General features: G+C 50.2%; 1 protein-coding gene across 1 annotated transcript; it reads right to left on the bottom strand.

The window, feature by feature from the left end:
• Nucleotides 1-1,547: 1,547 nt before the first annotated feature.
• On the bottom strand, nt 1,548-13,312 carry LBH (LBH regulator of WNT signaling pathway). Its single transcript, XM_059467565.1, has 3 exons — nt 13,172-13,312; nt 12,334-12,436; nt 1,548-4,017 (listed from the first exon to the last, which is right to left on the bottom strand). The coding sequence occupies exons 1-3, from the start codon at nt 13,195-13,197 to the stop codon at nt 3,826-3,828; spliced, it is 321 nt and encodes a 106-aa protein (XP_059323548.1). The 5' UTR covers nt 13,198-13,312; the 3' UTR covers nt 1,548-3,825.
• Between the last annotated feature and the right edge of the window lie 5,993 nt (nt 13,313-19,305).

Below are 19,305 nucleotides of genomic sequence, written 5' to 3'. Positions count from 1 at the left end.
CAGGGCAAAGCTGGAGAAGGACAAATGCCTCAGGTTTAAATGTTACCCAAGAGGAACATTGTTCTGTGTGCAAAGAAAGGTCCTTATGCCACCCATCATTCTACTTTGGGATGACTAAGGCTCAGCCATTCAGCACCAAGCCCATTTTCATTTGATGATCCAAGCTCCAGTTTGGCCACAATAGTTGGAGTTAGGGAGCAGGAAATAGCCTCCTTCCTACCAGCACTGCTCCAGGCAGATACAAGGCAGACCCCCTGGCTGAGCAAGCCCCACTCAGGGCCAGCCCTTGTGGTCTTACCCCAAAACAGGATGATACATCAGGATTCATTCTTCATTCTGATGTGAGCCTGAAAAACCTGCTGGTGTGCAGCACATGGAAGCAGCAGACAAGTTCAATGTGTTTGCAGTTTCCCTAACCAGTGCTGTATTTTGAACAAAAACGTTCTGGGTCAAGAAGAAACATCTTTGCTGATTTCAGACCAGCACATCTGGTCATCTTGCAGCAGCTTCTACAAGGCAAGCAACTCTGTGCCTGAGGAAAGGAAGACATCAAAGCACCTCTGCTAGAGGCTGACTGAAGAAAAGGAGAGGTCAGCTTTAATATTGCATTTGTTCCCATAGCATAAAATATCCATGAGGGTTGAGCAGGATACAATTCATCTCTGAACTCTGGGGCTCACACTGAGCATGCCCTCAGTTCAAGCATTTAATGGAAAGGTCATTAGTTAGTGTATTTAAACTAGTCTCATGTAAACACAACACTCCAGCCTCAGCTGGGCTTGTTTGCCTAGGTTAGATTAGAGTGTTAGCTGCCAAATCACAGGAACTTCTATCCACGTACCTTAAAGATATGGGTATTCCAGGGTATTTGCTTCTTATCTCCAGGTTTTAGTGGAAAATTTAATCCCATTAAGTACACAGCTTGAATTACTGAACCCTGGCGTGGTCAGACTCCTACAGCCAGAACAGTGCCTGAGTACCAGAGCAGCTCAGAGTCACACTCAGAAATGCCATTTTCCCCAGCAGCAGCACCATAAACTGTAGCCTGTGGCCACTGGCAAGTGCCAAGGCAGCTGCTCAGGCAGAGCTGACCTCTGGAGCCAGAGTGGCAAACACAGACAGCCCTGGGTAGCTCAGCTGAGACCTACGGGCACCCAGCAGGGCAAGGCTTGTCTTCCTGAGTGCTGCTCAGGGCAGGGAAGAGCATGCACAGGGAACATGACTAACAGCAGCTGTGAATAGTTTCCACTCTCCATTACTTCATGCTCTGCAAGGTTAGGTAAGGGGGTAGATCTAGATGACAGATATACAGATTTTTTTTTTTTCAGGAATAAATAAACCAGAGCAGCAGTTTGCTGCAGCCTTTCACACAGCAATGAGCAACCACAGGAAGATGGAAGGCAAAGGTGCTGCCACCTCAAAGCTGACTTGGGTTTCCAATGCCATAGGGCCAGCCACCAGTATGAAGCAGCAACTCCAGCTGATAGCCATGACCTGGAAGGTTGACCATCCCACCCTACTTTAACAGTAAAAACAAAGCCAGTACATTTGGAAAGCATTTTCAAACTTTATTTACAACTGTCACAGTGACAAAAATGTAGTTTGAAAAAAATGCTAGCTTCTCCCTGAGGCTCAAAAAAGAATTACAGAAATATAGAATGTATATCATACAACAGGAGTTTTACTGGAGTGCTTTGTTCTTTAGATACGTTCAACAACAAATAGAAATATACACAATACTTCCAAAAAAAGGATGCAGACAGAAATATGCAAGTCTTTAGGGCAGACAGCAGGTCTGAAGTCCAAGGATTGCCATCTCACTGCTGCCCACATGGTAACATCTTTGATATAGAGCTTTGACTGGGTGGTACAGATGGTAGAGACCAATAGAGAGCAACACTTAGAAATAAGACAACTGGCTGGTATGCAGGTGTACAAGCTCACTCCAGTAAGACAGCAAGACTAGAACAAGTGTTACAGACACAACAGCTGAGTCCATTGCTAGAGGAAATGGTATCACCACATCATGGCTGTTCAGTGATCACCCATCCAAGGTGGGCAGGGAGTGTCTCACTGGGTCTGCGTGGCTGGACATGAGGCCACCTGCAGTGTAGGAACACTGAATTTCTCCTGCTTTGTGCTAACTCATCTCCAAACTCCCATCTGTCCAAAATAGTTACACAGCTGATAAATTATTGCCATTATGTTGAAACACAAGCAAGACAAGACTAAAACAATCCTGCCAATACGTTAAAAGCAGTTCCCAAACCCCACCAGCGTTTAACTACTCATGAGGTATTAAAAATACAAATACACACATGTCCAAATAGATTTTAAAAATGGAACCAGTTATAAGCAAAGGGGGGTGGCATTGGGATTATTATGGAAGTTTGGTTAAGGCCTTGACATTTCTTTTCCTCTTCCATGACCCCAGATTTGGTTTAGGTGGTACCTGCTCTCATCCTATCCCAAGACTGACTGGCTCCCAAGCTGGTCCCCAAAGCTGCAAGACCATCCCTCCTTTCCAGGGAAGCAGCAGGTTACCTTGCCTGGCAGCAGACTGGCCTTCTCCTTGAGGCAGGATATGGTGAACAGAGGACAAACCCAGATCTCACAAGCCAGTCTGCACTTCATTAAAACAACCATGAACATTTCACCCTCACTAAGAAGCAGGAATGCATCTCGTCTCAGGACACCCAGGCTAGTCCCCTCCCAGCAGACTCCATCCTGCAAACCCCACTGCTGATCCACACTAGATCTGGTGTTTTGTCTTTGGATGACCCCCAGGTCTGGCAGCCCCCCTCCCAACACTCCCACCAGCCTGTCCTGCACTGAGGAGGCCCTACAGTGCAGAGCTGGAGGAGAACGCCCCAGCCCAGCCCTCTCAGGCCCATTGACCAGCAAGTTAAGAGACACAAAACCCTACAACTTCAAGGACACCGAGGCAAGGAGGCATACATCTCCACCCTTAGGCTTGGGGCACTGTACAAGAAGAGACCACCCACAGCAGCCTCAGCAAACAGGAGAGAAAAATCTGAGGTGTTCAAACCTACATGAGCTCTTGCTGCAGACAGAAGCACCTTTTAACATCCGATGCACACCACCTCATGCTCACCACCTGCAAGATAAGCTAGGGCGTTGCAGGAGAGATGAGAAGCAGCAGCCTAATGCTATCCTGCAAATACAGCTGCTCAGCATTGAAGAGTCTAAAGGCAAACAGGGGGACAAAGTAACTTTGGGGAAAGTGGCTGGGAAACAGGCTCAACAGCAAGAGCAAGAAACCAGACTACTCCTATGGATGCTCACCTTGCCCTAGGAGGTGCCGAACCAGGGAGAGCTACAGGCCCCTTGTCACTAGGTCATTTAGCCATGCTTCGCTATGGACACCCTTCCACCCCCCAGCACACAAAATGGAAGCTGTAAGAAAGGCAAATCTGAGATATTTTGGCTCTGTTCTCATGCTTTTAGCCAGAGGCAGCTCCCAGCCAAACGCTGCCACCTCCAAGTTTCCTCCCTCTTCCCGAGCTCCCCCCTCAGCAGTCCTCGTGTGGTCACCCTCTGCCATGTGCTTGGAATTTCACTGCTGCCTCCGCCTCGGAAAAATACAGATAATGATCTCGAGAACAGCAAACATTTCTCTTCGTTACTTCCTTCCTTCCTCAGGAGGTCTGGTGACACCGAGGGCTTCAGTTCTCAATACAGAGAATACAAAAAAACTAAGATCTCGCAGGTGCAAAATTGAACTTGTCTTATTAAAAGACTTTCAAAGAAAGCGTGGCTCTTCCTTCAGAAGGGTGCAGTCCCTTGCCTTTCCTCGGACGCCATTTATTGCTCCTTGTTGTCCTTCTTTGCGTCTTCACAGTTTTCTTCCTCCTCCTCCTCCTGCACGAGGAACTCCTCGGGCGGCCATCTGAGCTCACCGCTCTCCACATCGCCCTCCGTGGGCTCCACCACGATGGAGGGCAGGCGGTCCTTCAGCTTGCAGTAGCGATCAAAGTCCGAGGGGTCGGGGAAGATCTGAAAGAGCCAAGGAACACGCTGTCAGAGGGGCTGCACTCGCCAGGCTCGGCCAAAAACACAGCTCCAGACGCTCAGGTCTCCAGGGCAGGCTAGTCTGGACACAGAGTCAACCACTGAGCTATGGGAGCACTCCTGGAGTTGTCAATAACCTTTTCCAGTCTCCAAGTAACGGAAATGAGCCCTGCCCAAGAGGCTCCCGAAGCACGCGCTTGCTTGGACAGCGCTCAGCAAATAGGCACCTGCCCTTTTGGATATTTATCCAAATGGCTCACCCCCCCTCCACCCCTGCTTTTGCATTAATGCTCTTCAGCCTGCACACAGAGCTCTCTCCATCAGAGAATCTGAGATCCCATTTCCTGCTGCTGGTCAGGCTGCACATCAGAACAGGCTTGCTCTCCAGGCTCTGCTGCTGAGGAGGCTCATGGCAACCCAGGGCTAGCACAGCCCAGACCCCTGCAGCAAGGGCCTGTGTCTGGTATCACTCCAGGGCCACAGAGCCAGCCTGAAATAGCTCAGCTGCATATTAGAGATAATTCTGGCAGCATTCTGCACACCACAGCTACCAGACATCAGCAGTGAAACTCAGCAGGACACTCATTTTATGGAAGGGCTGGGGACTAGACTCTCTTTCTTTAGGAAAGGGGTACTTGTGGCACAGCCAGCAGTTATGCACTGTAGTTCCCATGAATACAAGGACTCCTCGATTTCCAGTCCCTCAAGGTTCACCTTTCCCATCCCATCCCACCCACTGCTTGCCACGTGGATGCACAAGCTTGTGCAGTGCAGCAGCACCAGGGCCCACACTCACTGGCAGTGCCAGTGATGGACACTTTGATCCTACTAGGAACTGAGGCAAAGTGTGAGCAAAGGGAAAAAAAACCTGCTGGTGCAGTGTTAGCAGCAGCTTTGCATGACTAGATTGCAATATGAACAGAAAAGTTGTGTTACTTGTGGGTAACCTGCTGGGGGAACACCTTCAAACCCCAGCTCATCCAGAAGGGAACTGGATGGGTGATAAAAAGGTTATCACTGCTGGGTGATCAAATCCACTGGCTACATCAGACCTCATGGTTAGTAGGCAGAAGATTAAACAACCACCACCTGCTATTTCAAACAATTTTATCAGAGTGTCCATTTCACATCAGAGTTGCATTTAAACACCCCAAGGAAGAAAATGACAAAGTGCATTTTCCCCTTGAGGTTGTAGGCCAGGTGAGAAGTCATGTGGCTGCACTTTCCTTTGAACATCACCTGCATTCCAGTGAGTTCCAAGAACATCCTTGCAGGGAGCAGCACGCCAGCCTCGGCCTCAGTCTGAGAGCAAGATCTCATCTGCTTTCATCTCTGTGGTTCCAGTTACAAAAGCAGGCTCCCCATCCAGGAGCCCTGAGCATTAACCATGAAGCCTCATTCTCCTTGTGCCAATCATCTGGGCACTCCCCACCTTGGGAAGCCCTGGCCACAAGAAGTGAAACAACATCCTATCTGCCCCTCCTTCAGCCTAGCAACTATTAGCTACAGCATCACCTCCTTGGCCATACTCAGGCTTCTATTCATTTTTCCTTCAACCCAAAGCTTTGTGGCAATCAGATTAGAAAAGCATCAGGCTGTTGCCTAACACAAATTCAGGCAAGGGAACAGAAAGAAATGCACAAATCAGGGGCTGTTTGCACGTGATCATCTGGTCCTGGGGACAGTGGTGCAAGACTCCAGCTCCCACCATCCAGGTTTTTCAGGTGCACAAGAGCAGCTGAGGTCCCCTGAACACAGGCACATCAACCTGGGCATTGCAGCGTGAGCTGCTTGCTATTAGTCACTCTCAGCACCAGTGAGACAGCAACTGTTTCTTGGAACTTTGTGGCTTCTGCTTGGCCAAACAAAATCAGTTCAGGCACACAGTGCATTACTGAAAGTACAGTCAGTGGCTCTTAAGCTTCAAGTTATCTAAACCCAGGATAGGGAAAAAAATACTCTTGACATTACATGGTTTAGAAGGTTGCAATGGAAAAAAAAATTGTGGTTCAAGAGGTTACATAAGCTGATAATGTCATGAAAATAGCCTCCTATGGAAGAAAAATAGCAGTATAATAATTAAACTAACCTTTGGCTGCTATTATTTTAAGCACATTAGGTCAAATTGGAGCAATTTCTTTGAAAACAGCCTGCCAGATTTTTTTTCCAGAAACTAAGTAGTAGTCATTTCCTTACAAACAAATATCCGCAAAATGTGGTGTGCAGCTTTTTTAATAATAAAAAAAAAACCCTAGCACAATCTTATCTCAAACAGCTGCAGGACAGGCCAAACCCAAGAAGGTCAGGATTTTTTCCACTAAGTCATGCTTTTTAATCGTTGAGGCAGCATGAAGGGAGATGTTGCAACTGCACTTTGAAGGGGCGTGGACAGTCAATGGAAAAAACACAGAAAGGCAGATTTCCTCCAGTGTGATGGGCAGGGTGACAGCAGGCCAAGCACAGGGGCCCAAGGAAAAAGGGTTTGAGACTTAACTGTACATCTGGGGAAGCCAAGTGAGAAGGTTAACCAAACCAGCCTCCTCTTCACAGAAAAAGATAAGCCAGCAGCAGCTCTCTCTGTCCTGCTCCAGTAGGGCCATGCTACATTTGTTGTAGGCCTTATTTATCTGGTCCCACTCCAGATGTAGGCAATGGAGAGAAAGAAACCCCCCTAATTTACAGCAAGCTCCACACTGGGGATTGCACAGCTCAGCTCTGACCTGGGAGCTCTGCACCCTGTGGCACAGCAGCCAGGACAGCAGCACCTGCCTCCTCCAGGCCTTTCTGCTCCCGTTATCCTGCTCAGGGCTGTGGGAGGAAGGCTCTGCACCTCCCTCCCCACAAACAGAGCAGGAGCCATGGCTTAGCTTCTCCCTCTTGTGCATGACAGCACCTTGCACACAGGTGAGGCAGACCTGGGCACTTGATGGGGGACAAGTGACAAGCAACTGGCTGTGATGGCTGCCTAAAAGCAAATTTACAGCAACTCAGAGGCATCTTCCACCCCTTCACTTGCATGATACAGCACAAGGGCTGCAACTGCTCCCACACAGAGCCCCAAATCCTGGCCAAGGAGAGACACATCCAACACCTCTAGATCCACAGAGGACATGCATGTTGCTTCTTACACCACTCAACACATCTTCTTGCTAACAGCAAGACTGGTTTTTACAGGCCCCTCTGTCTGGGAACTGCTCTCCTCATGAACTTATCCAGATCACACACAAATCAACCAAACTCTTGCCTTGCAGCTGAAAAGGGCAGGGAAAAGCAGAACTTGAAACAAAAGCCTGAAATGATTTTAGGACGATCGTGTTTGCCTCTGTTTCAGATGATCCAGCTCTACTATCCTTGGATGAAGTCCTGGCAACAAGAACGGAAAGTTCTCATTGCCCTGGGGAGACTCATACCCTCTCTCAGCATTCACAGGGATGGAGAAACACCAAAAGCAGGAGAGATGTCAGGCAATTTAGAAGATTAGCTCAGCACTACCATAATCCAAGTGACACTTGTAAATCCAAAACAACTTCCACATGTGTGCTCCATACCAACACCCATAGTTAAAATGCCTGTCTCTCCTCCCATGGGGCTGAAAAGTATTTAAATTGTATTACAGGGAGACTAAAGCAATGACATATTTCCAAATTAAGTTACTGGTTTGGGGGAAAGCTTTGCTTGACTGTGGTAGCTCTATACAAGATGCAAAGTCCACACTGGGAGACATCCCACTTCAGGCACAGGATACATCACTCATCCTCCTTGGACTGAAGGGCTGAATTTTGGGCCTCTTCAGCAATATCAATATTCCAAATCCCAAATCAGCATTGAAGTTCTGAAAATAAAGCTTTAGTGCCACTGAGAAGCGTGGCAAGCTCCTTTCAGGAAGTGCTTTGGTCATCTCTCAGTGCCCTCTCTGGAGGGCTCCTCCAGCCACAATGTACACATTTACTCACACAGCAGTCATGACTCAAAAACGAGCTCCAAGTATGCACACGGCAGCTGTGACTCAGGTTGATGAGCCACAACAACTCCCCAGCCACAGAAATATTGCCCTGTCTCAGGGCATGATGTCAGGGAAACTTCCTACATCTAACCATTTTCCCTCAGAGTAACAAGGCATCAAAGTAGGGTGGAAAAAACACACTCTGAGGTGTTGCTGCTCTGTCCTCAGTGTGGATTTCAGTGGAACACTCGTGCACAGCATAGCTGCCAACATGATTGCTTTTTTATCTGTTTATCCCATATCCTGCTTCTGTCCTCACTGAGGTCCCAGACCCTGGAATACACATTGACTCTGCCCATTAATCTTGTCTAGCAGCCGTGCTTGCTATCACCACTTCTTTGCAGCCTGGTCTCAAAGCCTTCCACAGCAGCAAGCAGCACCTCTGAAGGACTTCCCCTGCACAAATCAAAGCTGCACAGACATGAAGCACCTGACAAGAAAACAATTACAGAGGAAGTTGAATTTCCATTGAGCCAACAGCCCTTGGGCCAGTAACATACTGGTGGTCCAGTTTAACTGGAGGGATCCAGTGTACACAACTCCCAGGGAAAGCCAGTGCTTCCCCAGGGCTGGTGAGGAGGTGTTGCACTCACCAGAAATGACTTCCCCAACACCAAGCTTTTGGCACAGCCACTGGAGAGAGCCTTAAGCCTATTTACCCAGATTCAGGCACTCTGACGTGATTGCCAGTGAGCTGTGGCTGTGATTAACCCGCACAGATCCCAGCATGATGCGATCACCACCTAAAGAGCTCAGGCTCCCCATGACAACCAAACCTCAGCTGAGGGCACGAGGCAAGCCCAGCCTCTGCAGGCCACTCTCCTGCAGGGGAGCCTCAAGGAGCAGCGAGCCACCTGCCAGCCAGCCTGCACCAAAGCAGCACACTCAGCTCAGAACGCACACTTGGGGCATTAAAGCACTTTCAGTTGTGCTCAGGCCCTGCTCCACTTCCAAGAAGCAAGGCATGACTGCAGTCAAGGCACTGTTTTGACAACAGCTCCACGAAATGATTAATTCAGCCTCGGCTTCAGCGGCATTGTTCGTGCTGCTGGGAGACAGCACAGAGGACAAGCTGGCAGAGTGCTGATGAGGCTCTTCAAAGGTATTTCTGGGGCTGGGAAGCAGCAAACAGTGCATTGGCTCTGGCTGGCAGCAGAAACAGCCTGGCTCGCTGGACACTGCCAGGCAGGAAGTGTGTGAAGCCCTCCACAGCCACATCTGTTTGCAGCAGGGGCAACTTGAGCCATCAGCTGCATTTCAATGAGTTTTTTGTTTAGTAAGTCCCATGGGAATTATGGGACATCTATTAAAGATCCAGAAATAGCTTCTCACTGCAGGCACAAGACCCAGCATGACATCATCTCTTCAGTCACATCTTCTGTTTTGTCTATGCTGCCCTGTTCTGAGACTCATGCCCCAAATTCACCACTCACTTCTGCTCAGGCCCTTGGAATCTGAACCATCTTCAGGGGGATCAGACAGCAGCTTGCTGTCACAAATACAGTAATAAAAGCTGTCTTACAGAGCATGATTTTGAAGCTAGCACACTAGCTTACAAGCATTTTACATATTAACTGGAAAAAAGGCAATCCCATGGTGAGAAAGCATGTTTACCTTGAGCCTATGGAAGAACTCAGTTAATACTGGTATTCCTTCTGCAGTCTGAGTTTTCACTATTGAGCAGTGATGAGCAGCCCAGCAAAGGGCACAGTGCTTTACCAGGGAGGAGAGTGCAGACCTTCAGCTCATGTCTAGGACAGACAGACACCCCAGTGGGTGGAAGATGCAGAAGGAAAAAGTCAACAACACAAGCTCCCTTCGCAATCACTGAGACAGAGAGGAGCCAAGAAGTTCAGTGAACTCCACAAGACAGAGGAATCAGATTGCTAAAGTTTGTAATCAGGGTATGAGCTTGCTTCCTCAGTTTACTTCCAAATAAAACAAAAAAAAAAAGACTTTCAAACAGTTGTCTTAGTAGGACAAGTCTGTCTGCAGCGGGTACTGATGTGCTCCAGAATTCCAACAGTGGAGCTGGGCTGTGCCACCTCCTCTGGTCCAGACAGTTTCATGCCTGCCTCTGGTGGCAGAAGCAGCCCCCAGTCTCAGGCAGCATCCTACTGACCAGGCAGTACCTGCTCTACACAGCTTGAAGGGGGAATTTTGAACCCCAGTTTGAGGTCATCTCTGTAGTACAATGAGCTCAAGTTCTACTAAAGGAACAGGACAAAATTTTGAAGCTAAAAGCTTGATTCTGGCTCCACTTTTTATTTTTTGCCTCTCATAGCCAGCACAGGGCTGTTACACTGTGAGTGCCTGGCTCTGCAGATGAGTGGAGGAAGATGCTGCAGCTCAGAACAACAAGCCTCAGTGTAGGAGCAGTCATGCTCCATTAGCCCTGTCTGGTTTTAAGTTATTGCACTACAGCTCTCAGACAAGCATACAATTTTCCATGTACCAAACTCCCTCCATCAGCACGATGAGGCACAAAGTGCCAAAGTCTGAGGTAGAACAAAAAGTCCATGGTGCTATTTGCATCAGATTTGCCCTTGCTGGTCTCAGCTGACTTTTCAACCCTTTAAGGATGCTTTCAACTTACCTTGACTTACACTGTGACATTCTCAGCCTAGCAGCCAGAGAAGGAAGGCTGGATCCTGCTCCCCAATCCTCTTTACACTAACCTGATTTAGAGGCAGACCTCCTGCACAGCCCACATACTACTAATGCCATAAAGGTCTTCCATTTCAACTCCTCTACTCTTGCTGCCACCACTCTTCATCACATCAAGGTGAAGTTTTCCTTGCAGGCATTTGAAAAACAATTATCTACCACTAGACCACTAAAGAGAGCAGATCCAGGATGCAGAAGCCCTGCACAGATATGAGTCGTCAGCTTTTATGACTCACACGTTCAGGTGATCCACTCAAAACCAAACAGTCCTGTTCCCCAGTTGGCCAAAGCAGGCTTTATCAAGGTCATTAGCACCTGGGGAAGAACCTGACTGAAGTGATCATTAGAACAAGCAGGGCACCTGGATTCTGCCTCTCTCTGGGAATTTGGATGGGTAGGTTGAAGGAATTTGACCTGACTGGGTTAAGCCTCTTCATAAGGTGACCCATAAAGGCAGCCCTTGCAGGTTACTTTGATTGCTTCACATTTAACAAGTGGCATTGCCTCTGCACTCTGTAAAGGAGGAAAGAGAGGCTGCACACTCCCCACTAGCTCAAGTCCCCACAAGCACATCTATAAACCAAACAACTTGCATTATCCAGAGCCAGAATCCTGACTAAAAGAAGGAATGCATCCCCTTTTCCTCCACACAGCTATGCCTTCTGCTGGAGGCCTCGGTGGTGGCCCAAAGTTCAGTCGATTTCACGCTCCAGTGCACTGCTGCTGCCTTGTAGTTCCCTTTTCAGACAAACATGCAGCACCTCATCTGAATGCACACTTGGAGCAAATGCCTCCGTGCAGATTGTGTAACATCTGCAAAGGACAAAGCCTGCATCTGGATGTGCTGGTAAGAGTCACCCGACACACAGAGCAGATGCAAGTCGTCTGCCAGCATCCAGCATCTGTGTCAGAGCTCATCAATGAGCCTCCTGGAAGTAAGGAAAACCATGGAGCTGGGAAGCTAAGGTGCCTAACTTGTGCTGTGATTAACTACAGGCTAGGAAATGAAAGGGATGTTAAGACTAAATCTAGCTGCAGACCACTTCTTTATTGATCTAGAGATGAATAGCTAACTACATTGTTCAGAAGTTTCAGAATGAATGCAACTCGTGCCTCCAGGTACCGAAATCTCCAGTGACATTTCACGGCTCATTTAGGCTGTGTCTGCCCTCACTGTCTCTCACAAAGGATTGTTAACCCTTTCAAATGGGCACAACGGTCAGGAAAATCAAGAATTAGATCAAAAAAATGTGGATGCCATATAAACAGCATCCTTCTGCTCTCAGATCAGCTGTATGCTGTGTTACAAAAATCTCATGAGCCCCCTCAGCCCAGTGAGTGCCATGAATCCTTCTTTAACCCACCTCCCACTGAGCCCCGGGAATGCTGAATGAGCAGGGGCTCGGTCACTTCAAAACAAATGAATCCTCTGCCAACTCACACTGATAGCGAGGGATATTTTAGACAACCATCTCCTGCCAAGCAAGCATTCCAGTCTGTTGACTAGTTCTCACTACTGCAAGACCTGCCATTAGGTTAGGCTATGGAAACGTGCGTTAGACCAAGCTTAACAGTGTAGCCCAGGCAATTCCACACGGGATTAGTGCCTCAGCCGCCAGCCAAACACTCACCTGATACGACAGCCCATCCTTGCGGGGGCTTAGTCCGATCTCATCCATGGCTGGGGTGTTCATCATCACTTCAGTCATTTCAGCGGATCTCAGATAATCAGAGCTAGATACAAAAGACAGCATTCCAGTGATCCGAGGGGCTCCGGCATGACCGAGCACGATTCAAGCAGCGACGCGAGCAGCGGAGACTGTAGGCAGTCTATTTCTGGTCCCTTCCTTCCTGCCCCCCCTTGGAAGGCAGCGGAAAAAGCTCAGTCCCTCGTAAGCTGGAGCTGCATCCAATGCCCTGGGAGCACCTCCCCGGCTCTGCCCAGGAGCTCCAGCACAGCCGGGGACGCTCCGGCAGCAGCGCTTCGCTGTTAGCCCCGCTTCCCCCAGCTCTGCCCCGCGGGGAGAGAGGGGGGAAGTAAAAAACCACACTAAATAAAGTGCAAGCGCGGGGGGCTTGGTTTTTCTTTCACTTTTTTTTTTTTTTTTTTTTAATTTCTCAAGCCGGCGCGCTTTAGCTCCCACTGACTTATTTTACAACCTCGGGGACTCCCACGCCAGCGGAGCGCGCGACGCCAATTCCAGCTCGGCTCTTCCAGCCTTAATGGAATTTCCAGCGCGAGAAAGTGAAGCGAACTCCCTCCCGCAGCCGCTCACCCGTCCCGCTACCGCCCGCCGGGGAACCGCCGCCACGGGCCGCCGGCCCCGAGTCGCTCCCCGGGGCCCCTCGCCGTCCCACTCCTCGCCTCACCCCGGGGCGGCTGAGGCGGCATGAAGGGGACACGGTCGGCTGAAGGGGCTCGGCCTCAAGCGTCCCCCCGCCCGCCCCTCACGGGAAGCGCCCACTCACCAGGGCAGGGGACACAGCACAGACATGAAGTCCCAGCGGAGGCTGCCCCAGGCAGGGGGTGGTGGAGGGGGCACCCAGGCGCTGCGGGACGATGCGCGGCGCTGCCGGGAAATCGGGCACGGTCCCTCACGCCTCGGCCGCCGCCTCCGCTCTGAGCCCCGCGCCTGCCGCCGCGTCGCCTTAAATGGCCCTGGGGGGCGTGGCCCGGTCTCAGCCCCGCCCATCCGCCTGACGTCAACTTTTTCATGAATGGCCTCGGCGCCGCCCGCGGGGGACGGTGTGGGGGGGGTGTTCGTCTGTCCGTCCGTCCCATGTCCCCGCCACAGCGACCCCGTGCCGGGCGTTCCCAGTGCAGGGAGGTCAGAGCGGTGTGTTCCCGCTGTCCCAGCCCGGGCTGAAGCGGGGTGCGGCCCCCTGGCTCTGCTGCCGGCACCCCGAGCATCACCGCGGCTGGCGCTGGGTGTCACGGAGCGGAGCGGGTCTCAGGCGCGGCCCCTCCGTGGCGGTGGCGGCCGGGGACACGGGCAGGGACGGCAGGTGTCCAGAAGCGGCAGCGGCCGCCCAGCCCCGCTCCTGCCAGCACCTTCCGTGCCCCGCACCGCCGGCGGGGGTAAAAGCTGAGTGAGCAGCTCCAAGGGGCCGAGTTATATTTAGCAAAATAATGTGAATCAATGACGGGAAGGCGCAGGAGCAGAGGGAGAGGCAAATCCATTCGCTGCCCGGGCAGCGTGAGCACCGCGGGCAGCTGTAGTTAAAGCACATTTCCTGCATTCCCCTCCCAACATGAAACTTCTGGAAAGCAAAGTGCATCTTTGGGCATCCCAAGCTCAGCACGACTCCCGACTTTGTGCATGGATCTGCTGGTGTTTGTACAGCCCGAGGAGCGGGCTGTGCCCCGAGGCACATGCCACGGGATGGGCCGGGCTCTCCAAGGCTGCTGAGAGACGCTCAGGGCTTCTGGGCACAGTTCCCCCTCTGCTTTCCCAGGGATGTTGCTGTACGCTGGCAGGTGAAGTTTAGTGCCGGGACTGTTTGGATTCCACCTGTTGCTCCGTGCTGCTGCTCAGACTTTGCCAACACAGTGGATAACCAAACACACACTTACAAACGCTTCTCGTGTTTCCCTCAAACGCAGAACACTCAGCTGCTGCCTTGCTTCACACACATGTCTATGCACGGGCAAATACTTGCTATTTGCCCCAGTTTTTTAGTGCTAAAAATGCACAAGTTCAGTGTGTCTGAAGGGAAGCTTTGCCCTCAGCTCCACTGATCTACCCTCCGGACTGTGTATGAGTGTGTACATCCCTACGTGCATGTGTTTCCTCAGACCGGATAATTTAATCTCCTTAGATTGATATTATATAATGTGAGTGTATGTGGGTGTTTCACATCAGGCTGCAGCAAGCTGCTGCTTTGTGCCACATTAGAATGAATCACAAGGAGTCAGTCGAGCCCCTGCAAGCCTGTGGAAATTCAGGTGGGTGGCAGTGAGCTCCCTGCAGAGGGCCACCAGTCACCTTCCGCAGGGTTAAAGGAAGGGAGGCAGCAGAGGGGACTGGGTGCACACAGTCCCTTTGCCCTCCTTGAGCCTCCTGACAATGAGGTTTGGAGTCAAGGAGAGGAGTGCGAGGACAGCCAAGTCTCCAAAGTGCTGGGGAAACAGCTTCCCTCTGTTCTGCTGGCCTGTCCACCCAGACCCCCTCTCCCTGTTGCATCCCCTGGGACACACACATTCACATTGACTGTCTTTGCTGATTTCTCCACTAAGAGAATACCAAGACTTGACTTGTAAAATGCTTTTTTGATGCAGAACAGCCCAGGTCAGTGCCTGGTAGTATGTGCAGAGGCTGGGAGACCACTCTGGGAGAAGGAGAGAGACAGGGTGCTGCTTCAGTCAAGTCCCTTAAAATTAATATTTCAGCCTGCCCCAAGCGCTTTCTTCTCCCACCACGTCCAGTTAAAACGTGGGACATGAGATGGGGACATAGCTCAGTTCCCTGGGATGTTTCATTCAAAGCAACCCTGCCTGTGTCCCTCAAACACATACACACCTGCTATGGATTTCCTGGTGGTGTCTGTACAAAATAAAAGCTGATGAAAAACGCACATGCCCCCCAGGGCCTCTTTCACCAGGCCCACTGATTTGTCTTTCTAAATGCCTTCCTACGCTCAGCAGGGCTTGAAGTCTGAGGTTTTTCTCTCCTTGGGAAGCTCATTCCTTTAAGTATATAATCTTTGATACATTGAAGTCCCTGAAGGAGGTCAAGGGACAGAAATGGGACTCAATCTCCCCTCCATCCAGCCCCCATGGCTCCTGCAGCAACCACTAAGAAAAAGCAGCTCAGATCAGCCCTTTGCCAATGTCCTCTGGGCTCTGCCTTGCCATCTTGGCTGGCATGGGAAGATATTCGAGTTTTTATGGATAAGAGCCTTTCAGGGGGTGTGAGGGGGATGACACAGAACAAAATCCCTGCATGTCTCTGTGCTGAGTACACAGCTCACTTCCCAACGACTGGGTGAGAACATGGGCCCTGGGCCTGGCTAATTCCCATCGGGAGCCCTGGGGAATCCGTGCTTTTACTGGCTCCAAGCCAGGGCGAGATCTATCCGTGTGATTAACCCTAAATGTGTTAACAGCCCTTTAGAAAGCACAGGCACACCTCCCGTGATTCCCATCAGTGATTCCCATCAGCCACACGTGGCTGCTCCCCTGCTTCGGGGTGGCTCCTGTGGCCACCAGGGTGAGGTTCCGTGGGTGAGCTGTGCACCAGGAGCGCTGCACCTCTGGCCCCACCCTTGGGGGAAGTCTTGCTGAAGGCATCCAGGTGTCCCAGGGATGGAAGATGTGTTATAAGCCTGGGAAGGTGTTCTCCATGCAAGGGAGTTGTCCTGTAACAAACAGCTCCTTCTGCTTTACTTGTCCAGCCAGGTGTGAACAGCTGGGGCTGCAGAGGTGAGCAGGAGGGGCTGTTGTACCTGTGGCTCCCACCTTGCTAAGAACAAGCTTTCCTCTTTGGATAAGCCTTTATAGCATGTCTAGGCTGAAAATGAGGGAGCCCAATTAACCCTTGAGCTGCTGAGCTGCCACCTTGGAAATGGCATCAGTTTTCAGTACATCCCAGATCCTAAAATGCCAAGTCCTCACCTCTCTCAGAGAGCAAAGCAAGAGGAGTTTCCTGCCATCCATGAGCTCACAAGCACAGAGCAGTACATGGGAGCAGAGAATAAAATGGGATTAACTCAAAGTCTTTGATCACAAATGAGAATGAACCCCTGTGCTCATTCTCTGCTCTCTTGATAGGAGCAAGATACAAGCATTTCAAATTGCTATTTTTTTGTCTTTTATTTTCAGCCAGTTCTAGTAAATGGAGCTCAACCTGCTCTGATTTTCCTTTTTTCCCTTATCTCAATGTTCACCAAGTCCCTGTTTCACTGCTGTGTATTTTTCCATTAAACACTGAATTCCCCTGTCACCTGGGGGCAGGAACAGCAGCACTTGGGCTCTCAGCTGGAGTAAAGGGCTTTCCAGGGCATTGAGCTGAGGGGAACCAGATGAGCCCCCTGCCTTTTTTATTACCTTCAGTTAATTTTATAAATCCCTGTAATATTTAGCTTTTCAGGACAGCATAAACCAACCAACAAATGGAAGCTCACACATTCTGGATCATCAGCAATCCAGCAGGAGCAGAGTGATGCTGAAGGACAGAGCATCACTATCCTCCTGGAAGACACTTGTGCATCAGCAGAGCCAAGGAGATTGCTCATTTCCCTATATTTTCCCCTAACCTGCTTGCAATGCAAGAGTTTTCATTGCATTTGCCTCCAAGCAAACACAAGACACGGCGTGTCTGGATTTAGATCCCACTCGGCACAGGCTGAGCGCACGACAGCTGCTGGCACCCCAGCCCCTCTGCAGCCATGCACGTGGCCACCTCCCTTTTCCAAGGGGCCACTGAGGCTGCACGTGGCCACCTCCCTTTTCCAAGGGGCCACTGAGGCTGCCCGAGGCGACGTGACCAGCGCAGGGTCACCCTCGGGGTCACCTCCATTCGGGAGCGGAGCTCGCCGGTTCTTGTCTCCCGGCCAGCGTTGTGAATCCTACGGGGAAAGTTTCCTAGTGAAAAAATAAACTCTTCCCACTTGGAATTTAAAAACAAAACCATGGAAACATTTCTCTCCGTCCTAATGTTTTGCAAAAAAGTTATTTTAACAAATTTAAATTTGGGGCTTGATTTGACCATCCAGTGCCCTTTGAAATAGTTGAATCCAGGCCATCACCGCAACCATGTTGGAGCCCGGCTTTGAGCTCCTGCTTGCCTGACATCCCACCAGCACCTTGGGCATTTAAGTCCCCCCTCCTCAGCTGAGAGGTGGTCAGGCTCCCCCCAGTTCTGGTTTCCTGCACACACAGTGTGCAGTATCTTGTTTTTGCTTCACCAAGTTTCATAACCCCCTTGCAAATAGTTTGCATGCCCAGGGATGCTGCAGACAAGCTGAAACAGCTGCCACCTGCAGGCTGCCACCTTGGTGGCACCTCCAGAGACTGTCCCATGTGCTTCTGCCCAGCAAAATCTTCCTAAGAGGTGGTGACTGAAGCTCAAACCAACTCTGGGCTGTCCCTGCATGGCCCTACCTGTGCATGACCTGGCACAAACCCTCTCCTGTCCGTGCTCGTGGCACACAATCTATTTATTTCCTTGGAAAAAAACAGGCTCTCGCAGTGTCATTCTTTCCAGCCACTTTCCACAGAGCATCACGTTTCACAGTGACTTTCAGAGAGTGATTGAGAAGAAAAGGCCACTCAACGTTTGGCTGTCCTGCTCTGTGTGCCTCGTGTTGAAGGGGGTTGGAGAGCAGAGAGGAAAAATGGGGTTCATACTCTGTGATGAAAAGCAAAAAAGGATGGATACAGCTGGCAGAGTAGAGAGGTTTGATCTTATAGACCCAGATGGGCAGCTAAGGGCCTGGGAATTGGATCTGCTTTTGCAAGGTTGCCTCTGGTTTTATTTTACACTGACCCCCCAGGAAGGAAGGGGCCGTGCTGGAGCTGAGTCTGGAGCCTCTGGTGAGGCTGGCTCGGGGTGGCTCAGCTGGTTTCCATCCAGCTCTGCAGGCTCAATTCAGTGAAAAACTTAATCTTGTCTTGATAATTGGGTTTATGCTTAAGGACTTTTCTGAAATGGAGACTTTCCTTGGATGGTGACAGCTCTTGTGGATAGCCATGAGGAGAGTGGAAGGGCCAGCGACAGGAGGAAAGGACAAAGGACATGGCTTCTCTGTCCCAAGAAACCAAAAATATGAAGACCTTGGTTTCTTCTTCTCTTTTCCTCTCCATTGCTAGAGGTGGCACAGCTCCATGTCCAGAGTTCCACCCAATGCCTGGTCCTTGTTTCAGCCAGCCCTGCCTGGGACATGTCCCCACACAGCCTGCAGTCTTCCTGGACTCGTTGCTGGTCTCCATGACTCTTCCCTGGCCTTCTCTGTTGCCCACTGCTCTCAGAGGGGCAGAATTTCAGAGTCATTTTGCAATAAGGTAAAATTCCACAAAGCAGGAGAGAATTGTGCTCAAAAGCCCAGCAAAGGGGGTTTGATGTGGACCTCACATGGTGTAGGTGTCTCACCAGCATCCCCTCCAGGCTCCTGCAAAAGGAGGTGTCTTCTCCATCCTTCTGGTGGCTCCTGCAGGAGATGCACTTGGATAAAGAAAGCAGCAAAGCCCCATGTCCAGGGCAGGAGGACGTGTCTTTGCTGGACTCTCTGGAGTTGTAGTGAGCACCCTGCACCCTCAAGGAAGCCAGCAGAAGATGTGAGCTCTCAGTGTGGCTCCAGATCATGCCAATACAAAAGGACACATTGAGAACAATGAGTGTCTGGATTAATATTTATATTCTGTCAAGGGAACAGAAATGCCTTTTGGCTGGAATTGGTGTATGGAAGATCTTTCATTTAAAAAATTGAATCCTTTACTCAATCACTGCATTTCCCTTTTTCATCATCCTAGAGTTTTATTTATTGATGGGTTTATTTTTTTTAACAGGGTATGTTTTTTAACAGTGTAGTTTTTGGGGTTTCTTTTTAAACAGAGTTTATTTCTTTAAACACTAGTATTTATTTCCCTTTTTTAAATCTGTTGG

This window comes from Ammospiza nelsoni, chromosome 3 (genome assembly GCF_027579445.1).
Source record: "Ammospiza nelsoni isolate bAmmNel1 chromosome 3, bAmmNel1.pri, whole genome shotgun sequence".
Classification (NCBI taxonomy): Eukaryota; Metazoa; Chordata; class Aves; order Passeriformes; family Passerellidae; genus Ammospiza; species Ammospiza nelsoni.
This window is presented reverse-complemented; position numbering and strand designations above follow the sequence as displayed.